At 46.8% G+C, this 24626-nt stretch overlaps 1 protein-coding gene across 1 annotated transcript in view; it reads left to right on the forward strand.

Moving 5' to 3' along the window:
* The window catches only part of TNFRSF11A (TNF receptor superfamily member 11a), a 48445-nt gene extending 32532 nt beyond the window's left edge, over positions 1-15913 (forward strand). The window contains exons 8-10 of the mRNA XM_087819318.1: positions 2000-2052; positions 3321-4056; positions 15633-15913. Coding sequence (XP_087675444.1) covers positions 2000-2052; positions 3321-4056; positions 15633-15913 — 1070 coding nt within the window. The remainder of the gene's footprint in view (positions 1-1999; positions 2053-3320; positions 4057-15632) is intronic.
* The last annotated feature ends 8713 nt before the right edge of the window (positions 15914-24626 follow it).

The following is a 24626-nucleotide window of genomic DNA, read 5'->3' on the forward strand; positions in this document are numbered from 1 at the left end:
TGCTGTGATTTGATCAGTTCTCCCACGTTACATCCATGGGCTTCATGAAACCCTGCATATCTTGCTGTTTCCATTAACATTACATTACCTAATGGCACAATGAGCAATCAAAAGATTAATTAAAGAGGGAAGATGGCAATTGAAGATGCCACTGTTAATCGGAGAGCAATGCCAATCCAATTTCTCAAGTCAACTCATTATTGAGTATTTCTATTTAATGCAGCTTCCCTTCCCTAACAGTGCCGTAACTGGGGATTTGAATGGTGCATGCTCGGGTGCTGCGGACCTCTAGTACAGTCATAGTTTTGTGAGATAAACAGACTTGTGCTGTTTGTTCTTTAGTTTTTGCCTCTGTGATAATCTTTTACTGCCATCTCATCAATGAGAAGGGCATGGACCTAAGGGTTACTGAATTGAGATGTATGACTGTTAGCTTTATTTTCATGCAACAAACACATGTTTATTGGCCACCAGGGACAGGACTGGCACAGAAGTCTCAATACTGGGCAACACACAAGCAGTGAATGCCCTCATGGAGGAGGTGTCCCCGTGGGCAGGGCAGGCATGGGGCCCACAGAGTGAAGCTGAGTATGGAAAGGGGAGGTGCAGAGAGACCTCCAGGTGATCAGGCAACACAGGAGTCTGCCCAGCCTTGGGGTCAGCCAGGGCCCCCAGAGGAGGAGACAGGGCCGCTGAGATCTGAAAGACAAACTGGAATTAACTAGCCCATGGGAGACAAGAGAATTCAAAGCGTTCCATGCAGAGGGAATTTCATGATGGAGGGAGCAGGGCGAGTTGGGGGGTTAAGGAAGGTCAGTGCAGCGGGAGCAGAAGGTCTGAACCATGTGAGATGACAGTGAAGATGTCGCAGCCCTGCAGACCTCAGAGTACTCCTTACCCTTACCAAAGGCGAGTGACAACAGCCCTCCTGGTTAGTACAGAAAACAAATGAGTGAGTGTAGAAAACGAAAGAGCTGCAACTTTCCTTTTACTTGGAGTCTCTTTATTTTTATGTAATTTTAAAATTGCAGAAAAGAACCAGGAATAATGAGGATGATGATAGCAATAAGTGACCTGTATTGAACATTGATGCGATAAGTGCATACACTGCCGTGTGCATATCACATGTACTAACTAAGTCTCCCCAACAGCACTACGAGGTAGGCACTACTCTTTCCCTGGTTTCATGATGCGGAAACTGGGGCTCAGAGAAGTTAAATAAACCGGGCAAGGTCACACCATCGTATCCTTAGCTATTATTATGACCCGGTTATCTTCCCATGGAGAACTGACAGCCCGTGAAGCCAAGATTAAAATTCACTGGAGGCGGGATAACGTTTTATCTTTGTATGACATAATGTCATAGATTTTTTAATTCGTGGTTTTGACTTTTTAGGTTTCAGCACTTCTATTTTTAATACTTGGTGGAGATATAATTTGTCTATGCCACAGAACATATTCTTTTTTTCTGAGAAGCAACAGGGTACAGTGGGAAAGTATTTGGGCCCCCCTGGAACCCAGGGGTGTCCACCGCAGCCTTCCAGCGTGCACCTGACTTTCACTGTACATCTATGTGAGCGAGTTCACGGGAAAGTCAGTCTCCCAGGCCCACGTCATCTTGGTTCCCCTACGATGCCCAGCCCAGTCCTGTAGTCAGAGATCAATTGCTAAGGGACTGAGAACGTGCATCGTCCCAGCGGCAGCTCTGACACCCTCAAATGTGCTCCTAGGTATTCAATGGAACATTAGTGGGTCATATTTTGCTTCGCATGGATCAAAAAGTTCTGTTTTTGATGGGAGGAAAGAGGGTAAGACGTCTTTATAGACTTTAGATGGGTTGATTTTCTTCTGAATGTTTTCACTCTCAGGAACTCTCACTAAAAGACGTGCAGAGGGTTCTGTTTAAAGAATGATATTGCACTGACATAGTGGTCAGTGAGACCGAATTAGGAATAGGAAATAGTAACACAAAGACCTCATCCTTGCTTTGTTTTTCTAGCTAATTTGCGGCACTGGGTCAACGAGACATGCAGCCGCCTAAGTGGAAATAAGGTAAATTTAAAAGTCTCAAATGCCTGCTTGAAGTACCTTTAACAGTTAGGCTGAGATAGTTATTAGTCAAACATTGAGCCTCATTGTGTTAAGAGGAACTTCCTTGAAGGGCTGGGGCTCCAGATCCCAGGGCTGATCCCCACAGAGTAGTCCAAGGCCCAGGTACTCATCCTAAATGCTGCATTCCATTTCTGTCACCTCCGTTCCAGATATTAATTATATTCTTTTTAGTGCCAATCTTGATTGCGTAGTACACAGGTTCCTAGAAGGGATGAGCTTCCATTTTCCTTTACTCTGTAGTTATTTTGGTAGCTATTAATTTTGATATAATTTCAAAATTATAGAGAAGCAGTGAGAGTAGTACAAAGACCTTACACATAGCCTATTCTCAGGCCCCCCCGTTGTTTATACTCTGCCACATTGCTGTACTATTTGCACTCTCTCTTTGTGTGTGTATATATGTGTATGTGTATATTTTTTCCTTGACCTGTTTTAGAGTGAATGGCAGACGTTGTGCTCTAGGACCCTTAAATACATCATAATGAATTTCTTAAGAACAAGGACATTCTCTTACATAACCAGAGTTCATTTATCAAAATCAAGACATTTAATAGTGGTTCAATACCATTATCTAACCCACATTTGATATTAAAATTTCAGTAGTTATCTCACTGTGTCCTTTAGATCGGTTTTCTTAGGTATAAAAATATATAAATGGTAAACCACGAGCTCATACCGATTTCTGCAGTTTCTGTCGCAGCAGCGCCTTCTGATCTTTCCCTGCTCTGTAGCTGAGTCGTGTTGAATCCAACAGTAGGAAACCTGCCTCCAATTCTTTTCTACGTGTTTACTCATTTGCAGAATTCAGAGAAAGTAGTTTCAGAATTACTAAACGCTACCACAGCAAAAAATAAAGCTAATAACTAGAGTTCAGTATTTGTTTAGGGTGGTTGTGTGTTTTTTTTTAAAAAAAAACTTAGATGGAGATTCTCTATGCAAGGTTGCGTGCGGGGAAGTTCTGGGGGCTGGCCCTTGCCCTTGCTGCAGTGTGAGCATTCATTCCCCTGAAGTGAGTTCGTCCCTCCTTTCTGGTGGCCCTGGCAGGGCTCGTCCCCACTCTAATTTTAAACAACACGCCGTGGCCCCAGCGAGGGCCCCACCCGCTCTCCTCTGGGTGACGTGACCGCGGTAAACCCCGTTTCCGGCAGCATTGGGCTGAACCATGTGCTAATAACTGGGTGTCGATGCCCTGCCTCTGCCTCTCTCAGCAGGAGCCCGCAGAGGACCCCTTGGGCCGCAGCCCGGCGGGAGCCCCGAGGCCGCGCGGACCCTGCGACGGCGCCTGGCTGCTGACCCTGGAGGAGAGGACGCTGCCCGAGGACACGTCCTGCGCGCCCTGCGCCCCCGAGGGACACGCGGGACGCGCGGGGACGCTCGCCTTGGTCAGCGAGGCGGAGGGGGACCCCTTCCAGCAGGTTCCCACGGAAGACGAGTACGTGGACAGGCCGCCCCAGGGCGCAGGCGCCCTCCCGGGCCTCGCGGGGCCTGGGAGCCGGGGCGCGCCCCCCTTCCCCGAGCCCCTGGAGGTGGGGGAGGACGACAGCCTGAGCCAGGGCTTCACCGGGACCGAGAGCCTGGCGGACTGCGAGAGCTGCCCCCTGGCCGAGCCCCCGCGCAGGACCGACTGGATCCCCGTGTCCTCCGAAAAGTACTTGCAGAAGGAGGCGGGGGGCGGCCGCTGCGCCCCCTGGGCGGCCTCGGGCTCCGCAGGCGGCTGCGCGGGCTGCGGGAGCCCGCCCGAGGAGGACCGGGAGCCCCTCCTGGGCTCCCCCAAAACTGGACCGTTGCCGCAGTGCGCCTATGGCATGGGCCTTCCTCCCGAAGCAGCAGCTGAGGGCCCGGGGGGCCGAGGCCGCGGGGACGAGGCGGATGCGCGGCCCCCCGGCTGCAGCGGGGGCGCCCCGGCGCCCGGGAGCCCGGGCAGCGAGCAGCCGCCCGCGTCTGGTAAGTGACCCCCTTGGCCTCTCCCCTCGGACCGCCGCGGCCTGGGCGTGGTGCAGGGTTTGGGGGCCAGGGCCCCAGACCGTTTAGGGAAAAGCGGAGCCACGTGGGGAACAATTCAGCTGGAGCATTTTCTCGGCAAAGCCTCTTTACAGGGTGGGTTGTGGTGCAGCCCTGTGCGGGGGGTGTGGGCTGTGCCCGCTGCCCTGTGACTGCACCCTCTGCCCCCGGCTGTGTCTTGGTGTCTGCAGGTCCCTTTTGTGCTCAGGCCTCTCAGGGTGGGATTAGACCTCAAAGCCCAGCATGCACCCCCCAGGCAACACTGACCTCAGAACTGGCTGACGTCTAGGCACCCCTCAGACTTCCAGTGTTGTTGCTTTAAAGCAACCTGCGCCTTAAATCACACCCCCCAAAAGCTATTATAAATTTCAGGAGAACAAACAAAATTGTTTAGTTAATCCTTCATTAATATTTATCGACAGTAGCTTCTGGTTCTATACCAAGTTAACAAAGCAGTCAGGTGTCCTTTAATGCTTTCCGTGAGGAGCCCCTTCTGCAACCACCGAATGTGATATACTTAGGGCACCTGGGGGACAACTTTACGATTAAAATCATTATAGAGAATTTACCACTGCACCACGGTTTGAGTGTGAATAGCCCACCAATTATAATATAAAAACTTTTTTTCCAGGACAGGAAGACACTCTCTGTCTTATTGTGTCATTACAAGGCCCAGTGCTGCTGGTGGGAGGGCTTCCTCTGCTCTCCGTGGAAGGGGCTGGCATGAGAGGTGGGGGGTGTCAGGGATCGCGTTGAGAATCTTCTGGAAGCCATAGACGCTCTCCAGAAATCCTCCGCCCTCTCCCCACCCACCCCAAAAAAACCCCCATCCATAGACCACCTTGACCCTGGGCTGTGTTTGTTTTTTTTTTCCTGCCCCTTTATTTACTACAAGTGATACTAGTAGCTGGTCTCAACCCTGGTAGCTCAGTCCCTGCCTTAAACACAGAGATGTTTGCCTCTTGCTGACAATGCTCTTGACTATTTGAGAGAACAGCGTATTTTTTACCTGCTTTCTCAGCTTTGAGGTTTGGTGCAACTGCACAAATTCACTGACGTGTAAATTCTGTAATATCAATCCTCAGGGAGACCCAAAGGAGGAGATACATTTGGGGCTATTTTTCAAAGACCCCTGATGTGTTTTCCTTCAGAATATCTCAACATTTTTTAAAGATCTTAAGGACTTTCCATTACTTCAGCTCCATTGCTCTGTTTCTTTTTAGTGGTGACTCTCCTTCCCATTGGTTATAGAGACACACAGAACACTAGTTTGGGGAGAGTGGGGAGGTGGAAGCTCAGTGTGGCAGAGGCCACGTCTTGGTAACACTGCCAGCGGCAGACCGGTTTTTCAGTTGGTGACACCAGGAAGGTGACGTTGGCTGCTGTGTGAAAATCATTGACAGTTTGTGGAAGAACAGTGTTGGCCACGTTTAAGGAGATATTTTTTTCTTAGTGTCACAAAACCCAAAGCCAGATCTGTGCTCTCCCTTGATGAGAAGAGTTAAAAAGGTACCCTCGTCTGTTTTTCATTATCTTTTATTTCTCCAGCTCTAAACATCTAGGCATGGAGAAAAGGAAAGGAAAAGTGTCATCGACTAAGTGGTGGTAATTTGCAAAAAGTTCGCGTTGCTTTTTCTGTCCTGCCTGGGGCTTAGCCGTGTGACACATCCGTGGAGATGCGAGCAGGCGGGCCAGGTTCACTTTCATCTGAGCAGCAGCAGCCAGATTGAATTTTGAGGCTGTTCCTTCCATAATTACTTCTACACACACAGGCCTTCTGGTTTCTGGTCAAAATAGCACTGTCTCATTATTGCTTTTAAAAAATATATATTGTCATAATATATGTTCTGTAAAATGTGTGAAAGGGTGAGATTGGCTGACAGATAAGGGGGGGGGGTAATCCTTTTTGAGCTTCTAAAAGCCACTGTGCTCTCAGGACTTGAAGTGGTGTGTTTTTTTTATTGGGTGTTGGATTTTTATGCGTGAGTGTTTTAAAGACTTATAACCAAGTGAAGTGGTTTCTAGAGAAATGACAATGCCTAGACATTTCCTCAGTAGGGAAGTGTGTCTCCTTCGCACCCAGCATTCTTTTCAGGACAATGATGGTTCTTTAAAGGGCTCTGCAAGGCTGTCTTTTAAAAGTAATGCCCAATGCCAAAGCTGTTTTAGCAATGGTATAACTCTTCCGAAAGACCAGTGAGAATTATTAGCAAAGACCGAGGAAGGGGGAAAACAGAGCTTTGTCTTACATAACCATGTCTTAAATTTACATCTTCCATTATTTTCTGTTTGACATAATGGTGGTTACCTTGGTTACAGCCCTTTCACCTGGAGTTGGGATAATTCTCACTATATCTAAAAAATTATTTCATGTCAAAGAAAAACAACTGCTTATATTTTTTCTTTTTTTATTCTTATATTATTATTTATTAACTATTGGGGGGGGGCTTTGCTTAATCCCTTCACCCTTCTCACCCAGCCCTGCAACCCCCTCCCCTCTGACAGCTGTCAGTCTGCTCTCTATCTATGAGTCTGTTTCTATTTTGTTCATTAGATTACACACAGTATCTGTCTTTCTCTGACTGGCTTATTTCACTTAGCGTCATACTCCTCAGGTCCATCCATGCTGTCGCAAAGGGTAAGATGTCCTTCTTGTTTATGGCTGGGTAATAGTCATTGTGTAAATGTCCCACAGCTTTTTTTATCCACTCATCTACTGATGGACACTTGGGCTGCTTCCAAATCTTGGCTGTAAATAATGCTACAGTGAACATAGGGTACACATGTTCTTTCAAATTGGTGTTTCGGGATTCTTTGGATATGTTTCCAGAAGTGGAATCGCTGGGTCATAAGGCAGCTCCATTTTAAATTTTTGAGGAAACTTCACACTGTTTTCCACAGTGGCTGCACCAGTCTGCATTCCCACCAGCAGTGCACAAGGGTTCCCCTTTCTCCACACCCTCGCCAGCACTTGTTTTTTTTAGCAACTGCTTATAATTAATGTGTCTAGAGCTGGCTAGTGACTTGCTTTTGGCTCCTGAAACCACTTCGTTGGCTCAGCCACTCCTGAGCTGGAGAGAGCTGTTTGTTTACAGGCCCACGATGATTCTTAATGAACCCCAGCTACATATCTGTGTTTCTACCAAATCTTTACCGAGGGTCCACTGAGCCACGGGGACTTGGAAAAGCTTGGGAAACAAGTAGGGATTGAGGTCAGGGAATGGGCAACACAAAAAGAATCGATAATTTGAGAGGACAGAGCCTCCCACTGCCTGCCTCTCTCTAACCCCTGGTCTGTGGCACCCTCCCCCACTCACCCACCTGAGTTCTGCCCAGTGTCAGCCCCTTTTAGCAGGAACACCTCTCACTGTCTCTGCATTGTCCCCTTTCCCAGAGCACACAGTTCCTGCTGTCCTTCAAGTCCCAGCGCGAACACTACTCCCTAAACCAGGGACGGCAGGCGTGCCCTCGCGGCCCTTCACAGTCCCCCCCGGAGTCTTTCTCGCTGAGCCTGGCGCACTCGCACCCTTACGTCTCTCGGTAGCCACAAGCAATCATAGGAATGACGGTGACCTCGCCGCGCCTGACCTTTCTAGTCTCTCCCAGGGTGGCTTGGTCGCTGCATGTTGTGAGCAAGTGTTTATAAGCACATTCCTTCACTCGCCCAGTCATGAGTAACTAGGGAAACAGAAACCAGAGCTCCCTGTTTGTTCCCTAACTCACTCTTGGCTTCCCACGTCCTCAGTCTGTCCTGGGGAGCGGGGCGCCACGTAGGGGATGGAAGGACTGGCTGTCCTGGGTAGACCTAGATGTCCTGGGTGGAGGGTGCACAGACCCAAGTGGTGCAAGTCGCCAAGGCCAATGCCTGGCAGTCAGGGGCACTGGAGGATGGTGGGCACATGCCTGGCCCCCCTCCCTTCCCCATCTGCAGTCTCCCATCCCCGGGTCCCACACTCTCTTGAAGTGACTGTTCTTGACCATCCATTTCCATCCTCAAAGGGTAGATAAAGATTTTCCTACCCCGACTTTCTTCCCTTTTCTTCCCCTCCCCCCACACGACAGCCTGTCCGCCACTCTTTCTTCTTTCTCCAGTGGGAATGCCATCCACGAACTTATGTTTCACTTTTACCTAAGTATTGTAAGGGCTCATTGATTCTATAAGTTCAAAATACTTTTTAAAATTTGTCTTTATTGTTGAAAGTATTACAGATGTCCCCCCTCTCCCCCCACTGACCCCCTCCACCCTGTTCCCGCCCCCTCCCCAAAATATTTTATAAGTTGGTTATTGGGTAATAATACTGAGCATTCATTGATGCTAAAATCAATGCACTATTTCAAAATACATGAAACATTAATTCACTGTATACTTTGTTTAATTCAGTCCTGCTTGCCTTCTGTCTGTTCTAATGGGGCTCATTTTTAGACGAGTTTCATTCACAAACCATTGTAAGGAATTTTCAGGCATGATTAAGAATGGAACTATTGAATCCTGCTTCCCTTCCCTTATCACCATACACCCAGTTTCTTCCAAATGCCTAAAACAGAGCTTGCATTTCTGTGAAAAAGGAAAACAGAGCTTGCATTTCTGTGAGAAGCATATGGATTAAATATAAAACCATTTTTAAAGAAATTCTGAAAGCACCCAGGGTAGCCTGGGTAGCTGGAGCATATTCGTGTATATTTTTAGTTCCCTTCTACAGAAGAATATCTAAATGACAGCTGGATGGTCTTATTTGCTATAGTTCTTGTGATTTAATATTCATATATTCTGCATTTTAAATGACATAATAAGCTTTTTGGAAGTACGCATTCCCTTGCTGAAAAATGCAGATTCTGTTTGAGATTGAGTTCTTAAAACAAAGCTGCTTCTCTCTGCCCAGAAATGGAGCCCCTATAAAAGCAAGGATTCTGCTTTCTGATCAAGAGGGGCCATTTTATTTGCTCACTGTTTCTGTTGAACTATTTTTAACTTTCTCAAGTTACCTGAAAATTCTTCTAGTTAAGTCATATTAAATATGCATGTTAAGCCAACTAGCCCATTTTGAATGTTAGAAACTCTTCAACGTTTCTAACTTACTAAGTATCCTCATGTCCTCCTGGCTCCCACATCATACTTTTGGGGTGGCCTTCAGGTACAATTCAGTCTACGTAAGACTGTTGTGACATTCTGCTTATCTGACTGCGGAGCCTGTACCTGAAACCACAGCTCCACTCCCCTTAAAGTGCTGCCAGTGGGACTGCATTTGTTTACTGTGTGTTGGAGAACCTTCATGGGCCGTCGCATGGGCAAACACAGGCCCGGGAGAGATGGCTGCTCTGCTGAGAGAGGGGCAGTGCCCAGGCCAGGCCCACTCAGAGGTTCCACGGAAAAGAGACAGGCTCTGTGAGGTGGGTGATGGCTTCCCGGCCCTGGGAGAACCCTCTCCTCTGCCAGTTGTCTCAGAAAGGTACTCTTTGCTCTTACTGATTCTTCAGTGAGGAAAGCTCTTTCTTTCACATGTCTTCAAATCCATCTTTTTCTGCAAGTGCCATAAAACTAAAAGAAATGCCTTGTAGGGGAAAGCTGTCAGAAAGGCAGCAGAGGGGAGTAAGGAAGAGGGACGTGCATGCGGGGCCCTCGCTCTGCTCCTATTGCTAGAAGCTCTACAGGCTAAATGCCTCGGGCCTCTTTAGGGCATCTTAGATAAGTCCCATCCACACCATCCTTCCCTTTTCATATTCCCCCCCTTACCTGCTACCAACAAGGGAGGAGCTCCCCCAACAGCAGAACATCCTGGGGCTTCCTTGGCGTCCAGTGGAAAGTTACCCCTTTGGGGCCACCCATCAACTGCAGAAACCATGGCAACCATGCTGACCCGGAGGCCCCGCAGCCCCCACCTGGTCATGCAGCCTGCTGGCACCCAGACCCGCTGATTGGCTATCCAGGGCCTTGCCCTCTCGACTCCGTTTGCATAACCTGTAAAATCTTTCTGTTCGGAAAGACAGAACATTTTAAGGAATTACTGCTTTTAAACAAAGACAATTCAGGACTGAGGGATAATATAGGATCAGGATATTACCAACTCATTCTAAAAAAATGTGATCTACTGGAGTACTACATTCGACTCACAGCCAACTTGCATGGCAAGAAATGAGACCGTGGGTTCAGTGTAGAATTATAAAGATGAATATTCAAACCAGAGACAGAAGGATGGGTTATTCCTGCGGAGAAAACAAAAGTTGGTTAGACTTCTAGAGGAAAAGTGCCCTTTCAGCCTTCTAGATGTATTGAGATCCCCCAACAAGACAGGGATGGAAAGAGCATTACTGCTCAGTACCTTTTCCGAATCTCTGTTTTCTTGGGAGTTCAGAGCATGACTACTACATTCTGGGACTAGTAAAACCATCGTTGCACCTGTGACCAATTCTTTGCTGTTTCCCAAGTATTTTCAAACCCATCATCTCATTTGACCCACATGCTGTCCTGCTGGGTGTTCGTGCATTCGCTCATTCATTCATTTAATATTCATTCATTTAATGTTTATCAGATGCCTTCTCCTGCGGCTGCATCCTGCCAGGCTAGCAGGGCTTGAAGATTGATGCTCATTTCCTAAATGAGCAGACTGAGGTCTGGGCAGTTGTTAGGTGGTTGGTCCCACATTTCAGGGCTAGTGAGGGCAGAGCCAGGACAAGACCAGAGAGCTTTCAGATCCCTGCACTCTCCTCTGCCCCACCCCCTTTCTCACCCTCCTGTTCTCAGCCAGCCACTGAAACTGCCATCCCTTTAGTCACCAGCTCTGCACCTTCTGCTCTGTAGCGACTGACGTGCCAGGATGACACTGATGTTATTAGATTACTTGCACATGAGTCTGCGTTATGACAAGCCATGAAAAGAATGTCAGACACGAGAGGGAAAAAGACAGCAAACCTGAATGTCACAGGCAAAGTACCTGCGAGCTGGTGCCTGCAGTGCAGCCAGCCTGGCATGAAGGGAGCACTCAGTGACTTCTGGATGGTGGTGCTGTTTCTATCACTGTTATTACTGTGATGGGTGCTCTCTGTATCTCCACTTAACACATAGATTGGCCCCCACTCTCCTTTCCCCCTGTAGAGTGAACTGACTGAAGGCCACAGCACACTGATTACTCGCAAGTAAGGGGTCACTCTGGAATATCCCGGCCCTTCTGCTCCACCAGGCGAGTGGCCTGCTTCCTATCTCCTGTCCTGAGAGTGTGAGCTGATCCTGTTCATTTAAAACATGAATTGTTACATTAACTGGGGAAAAATGAGGTGGATAAGCATGAAATTTTTTTTCCATGAAAACTGTTAAGTACTTCGGGACAATTTTAAAAAGGAGTCGCTGAAAATGTTTGCTGTTGAGGTTGAGGAGCATGAGACAACAATGAAAGATTTGGGGGAATAAAACTCTGGGAGGACTCTGCACTTAGACCGCTTGGCAAGTGACTTAGTTTTCATTCCACTTGGAAAAACAAAACAAAACTAGAGATTGTAGGCAAAGCATTAAAGGTGTAATCGATACTGCCCTGGCTGGTGGTGTTCAGTGGTTAGAGCGTCGGCCCGTGCACTGGGCGTTCACGTGTTTGATTCCCAGTCAAGGGCATGTACCTGGGTTGTAGGTTCGATCCCCGGCCCCCGTCGGGCAGGTGCAGGAGGCAACCAGTTAACACACTGATGTTTCTCTCTCTTCCCTCCTCTCCTCTCTCTCTCTCTTCTCTCTCGCTCCCCTTCCCCCCTCCCTTCCACTCTCTCTAAAAAGCAATGGAAAAAATATCCTCTGTTGAGGATTAACAACAACAAAACAAAAGTACGATTGATATAGTCAGTAGACCTTTTCTCAAAGGGACGGCCCTTAGTTCTACATCAGAAACTTGGTGTTGAAAGTTTTACAGCAAGTGGTAAGTGGCTTGACCACCAGGGAAACACATCACAGGATCCGTACTTTAAGGGCAGAGCGGCTAGCCTCTGCAACTCAGTGTTTTACTGAATTGTTCTTTATCAATAGAGCAAATTAGATTGGCAAAAACACTCCTGCAGTATTGAAACATGTCCAAGTTATAAGATGTTACCTTCAAAAAGAGTGATGCTAACTTAAAGCATTGATGGGGGGAAGCCCAGAGCAAGACTCAAAAGAGCTGCCTGCCACTCAGGACAGGCTACATAATTTCCAGAGCCCAGTGAAAAATGAAAATATGAGGCCCCTGTGCAAGAATTAATAAGAATTTCAAGATGATGAGAGCAGAGTATTGAACCAACTGTGGGGCCTGTATGAGTACAGGGCCCCATGTGTCTGTACAGGTCACACGCCCATGAAGATGGCTCTGCCGCCACTTATTGTTACTAGCAGATCAGAGCTTTTAAAATTAGTCTAGCCTGTAGCAGTTTACTACCCTCATAAAAGTCAGCAGGGATGGAATGGACTTGGACTTGCTCAAAGGTGGTTTTGTCAATAATTTTACCTTCGATAAAGAAACACGTAAAGAATAAAATTGAGAAGCTCCTATCTTATTATTTTTTTTTTTTTAAATACCTTTATTGATTTCAGAGAGAGGAAAGGAGAGGGAGAGACAGAAACATTAATGATGAGAGAGTCATTGATCGAGCCCACAACCGGGCATGTGCCCTGACTGGGAACTGAACCCCGATCACCTGGATCCTAGGTTGACGTTCAACCGCTGAGCCACGCCTGGCCGGGCGAGAAGCTCCTATCTTTTTACGTAACTTTTCTTTACATCCTAATTATTAGGAATTTGGAGGTCTTGTTTTTGGTGCCCCCCCCCAAAGAATTATGTTCTTGATCCAATATATGAATCAAAGGATTCTGAAATGTTTAAAATAGATCTCTTAGGCAAAAGGTTGAGTTCCATTTGGAAAAAAGTAGAAAACAAGAATACAGATCCCATAGGATATATCAAAGATATTGTTTGCCATGAGGCAATGCTGGAATGACATGAAATTGTTAAGGTAAAAAAGTAACACAGATTCTTGATGTCAAGACGATGGTAAAAACATGGGTTTTTACCTGAGCTCAGGCAAACTGAACATTCTGACAAGAAAGGAGGTCAACAGCAGTGGATTCGTGATGTTGACCTGCTGAAAAGTAAAATTTTAAATGCCGGAGAAATCACATGTAGCATGACACAGACAGATAAATCTCAGTAGGAAGAGGAAGTAGTGAGATCAAGTTAAAGAACGCACGTCAGTCACACGGTGGCTAGGGTGGCCCCTGCAATTTTACACTAGGTTGGAGAACCACAGAACCAGCAGTCAGTGACGTTGTAATCGTTAAAATCTAGAGGGACTATGCTGAGAAAAATCATACGTCTAAGCAACTGAAAATTACTGGTTTTATTACAGAAACATGGGATATTTTAAATGAAGATAGAATGATTATGGTATATGCCTATTTTTTGGTTTCTCACTTTGACGTTTTCTGTTAACCAACTAGTGACTCATTCAGCTGCTGCCACAGTAGGAGTCCTTGTACCAGCCCTGGTCAGGGGTTGTTGAGTTACTTGAAAAGTCATTTATAAGTTCTTATCCTAAACATCTTTTTAAACTTAAAACATATAACGCATTAGTATAGGGCCATACGTATTGGCTAATTATCGTTTCCTGAGCCGTTGTTTACAGTAACAATGCCAGCTTAGCTCCCAGTTTCTATTTCTTTAGTGTGGAAAGAGAAGTTATAGACATTTGCAAAACAAATTTGAGTGCAAAGTCTTCCTGGACTTTTAATGGTTTTGTTTGTTTGTTTGTTTTCTTTTTTTCAACAGTTACCTTGCCCACACACCACACCAGGTCAGCAGTTAGCTCATGGATTCTTTTGTTTTGTGTTTAACGACTCGCTTTTCATTGGATTTCCTCATGAGTTCAACTAGTAAAAACATACTTGAGAACTAACTTGGTAACTGGTGGGAGCGGAAAGGCATAGACATACTAGAGAGCAGAGCCCTAGCTTAGAGTTCACTGTATATTATGAGCACCTGTCAGTATGTTTGAGAAGGAGTGGAGAATGTGGGTCAGTCTGGCTGGTTGGTAGGTGGAAATACTAGCTGGTCTCCCCCATGTTGCTTGGGGGTTTTTTTAAGGCAAATTAATCCACCCACTACCCACCTTGGAATATACCCCCAAAGAACTGTCTAAGGGAGAAATAGCATGAGTCACAAATCTTCCCATGTGACTTTCAATTTGTTGCTCACATTTGGAGTCCCTGCATTTTCACGGGCCGCTGTGCCTCAGTCCTGGCTTCTCCGCAGCTACCCTGTGGGTGATAGGAAGGCTCCCCAAAGGAATATCCTGTGTGCCGTTGGTATTTTAGACCTTCCAAAACATGCTTTCCAAATTTGGAGAGGATCTCTTCATGTGTTGTGGGGACAGAACCAATTTTATTTGTGTAAATTATTATTAAGCTTTGTCACATAGAGAAGAAAAAAGATGAGGGCATTCATAGTGAGGAACCACTTTGACGCTCGCCTCCCCTGGGCAGACAAAGGTTCTGCTTATGATTCAGAGTGTTGGGGGGCACTTCTGTATCTCTTGGTTTGTGGCCTTATTTTCAGTTTTCACCAGGGACATTTCTATAGCATCAGTCTTTTAAAACAGAATATTAATAAAGGGTAGCAGGTTTCCTAGTATTTGTTGAACCTATTTGTTTTCCAAAAGGTCCATTCATTAAAGACTGGCTAAATCTAGTTACCCAGGAAGAAGTGATGATAGAGCCCCCTAGGAACAGAACACTCCTCGGCGTTCAGAAGGAAAGAGTGACTTATAGGATTGACCCCCCCCCCCCCATTTTAGTCTTCTGAATCTTTCTTTTTTCCAGGAGTTAAAAAAAAAAGAAAATGTTAAGGAAATTGATAAATTAACCTCTGCTAAATACTGAGCCCAGGTGGCCCCGTGGCCCTCCAGGGCTGAGCTGTTAGGGACCTCCAGGGAAGGAGGGAGGCGTCCAGGCACCCAGGGTGACAGAGGCCTCAGATGTGAGATTGGTCAGAGAGGAGGCTGGGCTGAGGTGGGCTCAGGGGCCTACCAGGTAACAGCCTTCCCTCCAGCCTTCACTTCCCTTGGCGATACGTTGGACCATAGCCGGGCCATTGGTTGGTTGCTGCACATGGATCACACGTGGGCACATGCACCCGGCTGTAGCATTTGAATCTTGTCTGTGATTTTACAGTCCCGGTGTGCTCCTGCTTGTACTCCCAGAGTCCCATGTGGCAAGAGGCAAAACGTGAGCAGGGGCCATGGCCTGCCTTACCTTTCCTTGTCTTCGCCGGTCTCTTCTCTCTTCTCTCTCGTCTTCTGTCTCTCTCCCTTCTTCCTGGGCCTCAGCAGGCCTGGTAAGAGGGCGCATAAAGGAACTCCTGGGTGTGCCCCAAGCATTTAGGAGACCTGAGACTGAGGGGTGACGAGGGGCCGCCATCGCCCCTCCGTTCATTGGGAAACTTCCCTCTCACAAGACCCCGCAGTCCCCACGAATGGATGACTCACCCTCTGCGTGTTCTCTCTTCCTCTCCCTGTAGGGAATGTGACTGGAAACAGTAACTCCACGTTTATTTCCAGCGGGCAGGTGATGAATTTCAAGGGCGACATCATCGTGGTCTACGTCAGTCAGAACTCCCAGGAGGGCCCGGCGGGGCCCGGCGGTGGCGCAGCGGAGCCGGTGGGCCACCCGGTGCAGGAGGAGAGCCCGCCCTGCTGCGACTCCTTCGCGGGCCTGGGGCCGCGCTTCCCGGACACGTGCGGCGCCGCGGACCCCGACAAGGCCTCGCGGCCGGTGCAGGAGCAGGGGGCGCAGCGCTGATAGCCCGGGACCCGCCGTGGCTCTCGGCGCCCCTCGGACCCGACGCCGGCGGACCAGCCGCGACTGCCCGGCCAGCAGCCCACCCTGCGCGCCCACGCGACGGGGGCCAAGTGCCCATGTGGCCGCGCGGGCCACGCTGGCCTCGAGCACCTGCACCTGCACCTGCACCTGCACCTGCACCTGGGCGGGGCGGGGCGGGGCGGGGCGGGGCGCGGCCCAGGATCTGCGCCTTCTCGCAGCTCCAGTCGGTACATCTGCGCCCAAATTACCTGACATTCTCTACCCGCTGTGCCCTTCGTACAATCGGGGGCTTTTTAAAAACGCAAGTGTGTTGTCACCATTCACTGGCATCCAGTCACATATCAACTCAAGTGCACGTTGCTCTAGTCGGTTGCCCCGCTTTTTTACTCCCTTTTATGGTTTTCCTCCCTGCCTCCCACTTCCCATCATCATTTCATCAGGAGCTTGTCCTGTTTTGACTTCTGTTTTTAATGGCAGGCCTGTTCTTTTGGGTCTGTGTTTTCCCCCCCTCCTGTATTTGTATTTCCCTTAATAACATTTTTCTTGATACTCCCCCCCTCCACCCCCACTTTTTTACTATTTAAGGATTTTTCTTTGCATTCTCCCAGGGGTGATGGTCTGTCTGTATTATCTGTTGCACCCCTTCTCACAAGTAAGTGCCTGTGTTTCGGTGATGGCTGCAGGCAGGGGCGGGGCGGGGGGGATCTGTACTAAGCACTTTTGGAAAAAGGCTAGAAATGTGAAGCCCGGAGGGAGGCTCAGGGAACAAGTGGAGGGGCTTTTAGTTTTTGAAAACATTTCTGTGTTCCCATTTTTCTAAAAGAGAGGAAAGGAGAAACCCCTTTTCTCCCTCTGAATGTTTTTACATTTTTGTCTATCCTTAGGCAGAACTGAGTTGCAGCGTGTGTCTTCCCCACATGTGCGTCCCTGGGGGGAATTTGTTTACCTGGTCCAGCAGAGGCAGCCAGGTACTTCAGTAAATAAATCTCTAAAAATGCAGGCAGCTGCTTGGCATTCTTATGCTTGATGTCTCTCGGGAAAAGATGTGGGAGCTGAAAGGGCTCAGGGATAGCCTGCACACAGAGTGAAGAGAAGGCGCTAGGGAAGTTCAAGAAAGAAAGAATCACGTTGCAACGTTAATACGCAGTTTCTTTCTCTAGACAGGAGGGGCCTAACTGTGTTTAGGCAGTAGGCCCCAGCTTCTTCCTAAATAACTGTGCATCTGTAATTCAACCTTGTAGAAGTGGAAAACCTTCCTGCTATTTTCCAGTGCATTTACATTAAAAACCAGCCTTCCTATTGTGAATCGAAGCAAATGTGTCATACAGGTGCTTTTCCCTTAGCATCAGCCCTCTTTGTGAAGAAACATACGGTGTGAGTCAGGCTGAAAGGAGTAGCCTGGGTTGCTCCGTCTGTCCTGGTCAGTGAGTATTTGTTCTCAAATACTAGAGAAAAGTTAAAATGCCTAAAATTAATTTTGCAGGTCTAGTAGGTTCTCAGAGTGCTAACAGCAGACACTGTCCACACTCGGGTGGCCCAGCTGAAGGGAATGACCATTGATCGTTGGTTTCTCCCTGCTGGCTGAGGTTCTCTTGGAAATGCTGCAACAGTAGCAGTCAGTTTTGTTCATGGGGAAACAGAGGGCGGCTTTATAGTTTATGGGATTCCTTAGCCGACGTAAAAAATTGCAAGAAATAACTGCATTGCCATGATGATTGGGAATTGACTGTCTGTTCTGCCCTTTTAGTTAGCATTCATCCAAAGAGATATTATAAAAATGGAAGAAACCATGATACCTTTTGAGATGCAACATATCAAACAAAGTATCATTCACAAAGTAGGATGCTGAGCTAAAAACCCAAGTTTCCACTCGGTGACTGTCAACATCCCTCTGATAGTACTCTACCTTTCTGTGCTTTCATTTTTCTTCCTATGAAAAGGCACTAATGATCGCTGTTGACACTCTCCCTACCCAGAGGTAACAAATTCAGCACCCTAAACAAATGTTTAGCACCATTTGTTTTGGGTGCTAAACAAATAAGAATCTACTTTCGGAAAAAGGCAGTACTCTCATTCCTCCCCCCACGGATCCCTCCTGATTCTATATTGACCCAAAGATAATTCGTGATGGAGAATGTATAGCAATTATTGGTCTGCATCTGCGTATTATAAAGATGTGTGTGACAAATGTATGAAATGAAGAAAATGATGAAAACTTGTTTGGGGGAATGTGATAAAGAGATTATTAAATGTATATTTGACCACAGAAGATTTTTTTTTCATGGTTTGCTTAAACAGGGCTCTTTGTAAAACAATGATCTGTCTTACTCCTGATCTCTGTGGTGGTAAATTTTGGTTATGTCGTGTCTTATTGGTGGAACCTTTGACAACTGAGTTGGGACAAAACATGACTTGCTTGCTTTGATGACATATATCTGCTGTTGATCTCATAAGAAAATTCTTTAAAACATAGAGTTGAGAGGGAAATGGAGTCCAGTAGTTCCTACCCATATTTAACTCAACTACCAGAAGAAAGAAAAAAATCTATTTTTCTCTCTCCCTATAAGTGCAAAGAGCAGTTTGAATAATATTCTGTACTGGAACCTTCATATGGTGGAGGAGAGAAGGCTCTTCCTGTGAAACAAACCACCCAAAATTTAGTGACTTAAAACACTACCACTTATTTAGTTCCTAAGTCCGTATTGGCTCAGCTTGGCTCTTCAGGCCTGGTTCTTCAGGCCTGGCGTGCTCCCACGTGCAGTCTGCAGGCAGGCGGGGGTCGGCTGGGCCAGACCGAGCCCTCTCCACATGGACCCTTATCCTCCCAGCAGGGGGCCTGACCTTGTGCTGATGGCAGGGTTCCAAGAGAGCAGGCAAAAACGTGCCAGGATTTTGGAGGCCTAGGCTCAAACTGGCACGCTGTTCTCTGCCACTCTTTATTGACCAAAGTGAGACACAAGGGCAGCCCAGATTCAAGGGGTGGGAAGCAGAGCCCCACCTCTATGGGAAGCGTTGCACAGTGACAGTGGGAGAGAAGAAGATACAAGGAGGGGACAATGGGGCCCTTTTTGCCCTCTGTCTACCACAGGTGCATTGCTCAGAGTAAAACGGTGCAGGGCAGAGCTGTGCACCTAGGAGCAGGAGCGGAGCCTCCAGTAAGTGGTCCCTCCCGTGGCAGTGCAGAGTGTGGTGCACCCCTGCAACCTCGAGGCACATTCATGTTAAGTACTGAAACTCCTTCCAAAGCCAAGTGTTCGTGGTTGGGGAACTGGGTCTACGGTCCAGGTGCATTCTACTGGCAGTCGTTGAAAAGTGCCCGTATTTGCAAAATCGAGGATGCTGATGAGATACTTTTGGTAGGAAACCTGTTACATAAATGAAGGATGTCCTTTCACCCTTTATGCTGATTCAACAGACAAACGACATGGTTATACGCTTGGCAAAAAGGTGAGCTTCAGCCAGGGTGCTGTCCTTGGTGGAAGAGGTGGAATTTTGGAATGTTCGCTCTTAGACAATCTCTGATGGCACGTGGCTCCCCTCGGCCATCAGCTTCGGGGAGCTGTGGGGCGCGCTGGGAGCTGCGGAGAGGGGATGAAGCATCCAAAGCCCTAACGTTTGATGGGTGAGTCGTCATTTTTATTGAGTGTGCTTTTGAATCTTGGGCCCTGAGCATCCCTGAGAAAGGAAATGAGATAGCTAGAGAGTCCTTGGGAGTCTAGGGATGTCCTAGAGAAGGAGGAAAGACCATGGGCATTGCTCTGCTCCGGGGCACCAGGCAAGGCCGCTTGGAGAGGGTGGAATTCCTAACCCCCCGAGGCTGTGCTGTGAACAGACTACCCTGCAACTACTAAAGCCTCACAAAAAAGAAGTGGGGACCTGAAACTGGCCTGTGGTGGGGCCAGCAGCAGGCACAAGCATGTCAGGTGATATGACTGAAGCCAAGCCCGCAGGTGCAGGGGGCCATAAATGCTGCAAACCCTGGACTGACATTCCCACATCTGTGTCCCTGATGTCTCTCTCAGTTGGGGAAGGGTAAAACATTGGCCGCTAGCTTAGAAAAGGGGACATTATAGGCCCAAGCCCCGTTGGGAGGGGACTGGAGCCCAGTAAAAGCTTCCACTGTGACCCAGGCTCTCGATTTCTCTTGAGCAGGGGTAACCCCGGAAACAAGGCTACATGGTCTGTAAAGTCACCGTAACAACTACAGTTTAATGATGAGACTCTTATGAGTTGCCTTAATTGAGGCAGAGGCAGTAAAACATCTTACCCTAAAATAGGAAAGAAAGTTCATATTTATTGGCTTTTATCACCCTTTTATTTTAATGGCAAGGAAACCATGAAAAGAAAATACATCTTTAAAATCTTTAAAAGAGCTTTTTTCTAATTACTGTATTAGTGGAAAAATAAACCCAAGAAAAGATATGTTTTCTAATTGGAAGCCACGACAAGAAGCCACATGTAAGGCTCTGCTCCTAAAAAGTTGGGGGGAAAGCGGATTATTAAATAAGCATTCTTTGTGTGTCTTCCTTTTCAAAATATGATTTTTATTAAGCAGAGCTGGCTATGGTTCAAAAGGTAAAGGAAGACAGGAGTAATTCCTGATGACATAGCATTTAGCCATAAAAAAGGAAATCCTGCCGTTTGCAAACACATGGATGGACCTTGAGGGTGTGTGCTGAGTGATGGATAGGAGGGAGCCCTCTGGGGTGAAATCACACAGAGATGGACAAAGATCTCACTTAAATGTAGAATCTAAAACAGCCAAAGTCATGGAAACAGCATATTGGTGGGGGCTGAGATGGGGGAAATGGGGCGTGTTGGTCAAAGGGCACACACTCCTAGTTACAAGTGTGAGAGAACTAGCTGCTCCTCTCCTCACCAGCACCTGGCATTGTCCACAAACTGACTCTAAAAACAGTTACAGATAGTTGCTAAGGTTGCAGAGTTTGTTTGATTTGTTTTGTTTTCCAAAAGCAAGGCTTTCATAGGCTTTAGATCTAGCCAAAGAAGTTACTAATGAAGTATTCTTGTGGGTAATTGCACTCTTAAATTATGGCTTTTCCCCCCTCTCATTATTTAATTAAACCTTTTACAGCCAACATCCTTGAAGCTCAAGCTGTAAGTAGGACAGCATTTGGCCCTGTGCTCAGGAGGTATTTTTAAACATTGAAATGAGGTGGTATTTTCTGTAAAAGGAAGCTTTCTACTTCCTCCATGCTGTTTTGGAAAGAACGTGAGGATTCCTGTGTCCTGGGGAAAAACAAAGCCATAATTAGAACAATGGCCACCTTGGACTGTTCTCATTTCTCTTGCAGGAAATCTCTCTGTCTCTCTCTCTGTCTCTCTCTCTGTCTCTCTATACACACACGCACACACACACACACACACATATGCCATCTATAGACACACACAGATTATCTCCTTCCAGAATTATATGCAATCAGTTTAGAATACTGAGTTGCTCCAGTTCCCTTCACTGCCCCAGCCAACTGATTCCCTCCCCAGTCAATCCAGGCATGCTACAAACATGATAAATAATTAGCACTAGTCCAAATGGAACATAGAGAACTGTCATCACAATGCTTATATAAATCAGTATCAAGACAAATACAGCTTCAAGTATTCCCCATATTTGGAGAGTGGAATCTGTAGGTCTTCATTATCCTAGGAAACAATAAAATGAAGATGTGTCAGCCGCAGGTGACAGGGAAAGACTTGGAGGAAAGGCACCTGGGCAGGACTCTCCCTCCCTCCCTGGCCTGCTTCCCAGCAGCCGTCCATAAGCCAAGTGAACAGTATTCATAAAATTAGCCCATCACAAATGGAACGCAGAGGCTTCCGTGAGGATTGAGCTAATCGTCTCTGAGAGAGTCGTTGAATGCTTGAATTACTAGGCAGACAAGTGTAGTAGTTTAGTTTCGCTAGAAGGGCTTCTAGAGGTGTCTCTCGAGGTCTTTGGGCCAATTGTCAGTCAGGTCCTGACTCTGAACTACCAACAACAAATGCATTTATAGTATTTGTATGTCCCCAATATTGCATGGGGCATGCAGATACTCAATTTTATCTGCAAATACAGATACTCAAATTTATCTGCAATGCAAATTTAACCGGACATCCTATATTTTTATTTGCTAGACCTAGTAACGCTGGCCCTCATTCTGCTTTCTGGCCACACGATGGAGATGACAGGATCCTGCCGTTTATTCTTCCTTATTAGGTCACTGCAAAAAGATTTCTTCTTGTTGAGTATTTTGGGTGGTGGAGTGAGGAGGAAGGGCTCTAGGGGAAGCATCAGGTGAGGACAGTACATGTGGGAAAATGACAAGCATTTTCTCTTTCAGGATCATGTGATTGGGGCTGGAAAATGCCAGGCCGGCCAGGTCGATTTCCATGTGGCCCATGTATCTAGTTTAGAGATTTCCAAAGTTTGTTATTGTGGAGCCCTGACCCCTGACCCTGAGCTATTTCAGGGACAGACAACTTTAGGAAATGCTACGAGAGTCTGGGTGCACATTAGACCATGGAAGGTCTTGAGAAAACCCATAGGAAAGACTGCCGTTGATTTTCTGGAACAAAGACATGCCAGTCTCTCTGAAGACATGAGTTGGAGCCCCTGCCTGTGGAAGGACCAGAAACCCAGTCTTTTTTCAGGTTCACTTCCAAGACTCTTTATAGAAACTTCATGCCCTGTTTACATATTTGTGTTTATTTTGAGGCCTCAGAAATGTAGCTCACGTCATCTATAAATTCTTAGAGGTTTGCTCTTTGGGTTGGAGTGTACTCCATCTACCTGCCGTCCCCTCTTGCCACTTTGTCACCTGCTTGCCTAAGCTTCTGGGCTCTCCCATATTGATTTGCTCAAACATAGACTCTAGTCTGCTTCTTAATGCCCCTTTTCCAGGACAGAAGAGACAGTGTCATCTCTACCCCCTACCCTCCCATCAGTAGCATGCTGGTAGATGTTTAACAACTGGTGGGAGGGGGCTGATTCAGAGTGTTGGCACTTCCCCTGGTGTAAATGCTCTCACCGTGGCTGATTTCAAGCTGCCAACCTAGATGGCATCAAATGGGAATTGGGCAGAGAGGCACAGTAGCACACCCTCTACAGTATTTCTACCAACCAACACATTAGACCTCAAAAATATAGATAATAATAATGTAGCAATATAAGTATGAAGTGATGAGCTTTAGTATTTATTAACTTTGTGTTTAATATAATGTATTTAATTGTAAGTTCACATTATTTAATTTTTAATGATGGCCCTGTTTAGCAACCAGCTGGCAAAGTCCCTGAGAATTTATATAATCATCTATTGCAAGTCCATGCAGCTAGCTCCAGCTTCAGGGTCCCTTCCCCTCTGCCTTCAGCCTGCATCCAGATTGCACCGCCTGTAACTCCCAAAGCCTACTCACTTCTCCCATCCCTACCCAAGCAAAGGAATGCACTTGAAACCATTTTTGTCCTACCCAGATTCCAGGCCCGATTGCTTCCCCCAAAACCACTCTGCAGATAATAAAAACAGATTTTTATATTATTATAGAAGTCCCTTTATCTTGAGCCCATTATTTCAAAACAAGATATTTACTCTACTTTGCATAAACAAAAACAACCAGTCTATTTCCCCCAAAGCAAAAGAATCAGCTGCTCCCAAATGTGATTTATAGCTTCTAGCCGGAAGTCAGCACAGTGGAGAAGATTGCAGCTTTGGAATTTGGGGGTCATTTCCCCCCAGGATTTCAATGACTTCAGGACCAAATCCTAGCTTGGGCTCCAAGTTTCTCACTTGGGCATTCGGTTCCTCAATTGCTATTGAAGAAAGGCTTTTCCCAGGTATGTGGGCTATGGGAGGTGCTGTGGGTTGAATTGCTTCCCCCCCAAAATATGTTGAAGTCCTAGCCCCTGGTACTTGTAAATGTCACCTTATTTTGAGGTCTTGTCTTCCTGTTGTGGACTGTACCACTCCGAAGAACCTAGAAGCGTGCACAGGAGTAAGCAGATCCCTCTCCATCACCACCCTCGGAATGTTCTGTTCTGATCCCAACTGATCCTTGATTTATGTGTAACCCGTGCAAATGTGAATTCACTTCTACTCCAAGGTTTGTCAGTAGCCATGGCAACCCTCCTTCCCAAATAAACCACTTCCTGATGGGACCTGAGATTTCCAGAAGTCTCAGGAATTAAAGCAGTTTACCTTGGAAATTCTTAATTCAGTTGATTTTTGTCTCATAGCAGGTGTTCTATAAATACTTGATTTTTGATCACTTTCTCAGTCCCCATAAATGTTTACACCATGTTAAAGGGGATGTGTAGAGAAATGATATAATTATTGCCAACTAATTATGCTAATTGCTCAAGCATGATGGAATTGGTGAAAGGAGGGGTGAGGCCCATTCATCCACGTCAGGTACTGCTCTGGCTGGTGTGCGGACAGGACAGGGCTCCCCCTTCATACTCACAGGCTGCAAAAATAGGACATTAACAGGCAAGAATTTCACTTGTTGGGAGAAATCTACGTCCTGTATCCTTTATGGTAATCGGGCTTTGTTTTATCTCCCTAGAGTAATATTTTATATTTCTAAGGGATATGAAAAATACCCTCTACTTTTCTCATAAAAGCGTCAGGCAGTCATCTGGTTAAAGGCAAGTGTATCTGTCTCCCACTGCTGATGTAACAAATGACCACCAACTTAG

This window comes from Miniopterus natalensis, chromosome 7 (assembly GCF_054644295.1).
Source record: "Miniopterus natalensis isolate mMinNat1 chromosome 7, mMinNat1.hap1, whole genome shotgun sequence".
In the NCBI taxonomy this organism is placed as follows: domain Eukaryota; kingdom Metazoa; phylum Chordata; class Mammalia; order Chiroptera; family Miniopteridae; genus Miniopterus; species Miniopterus natalensis.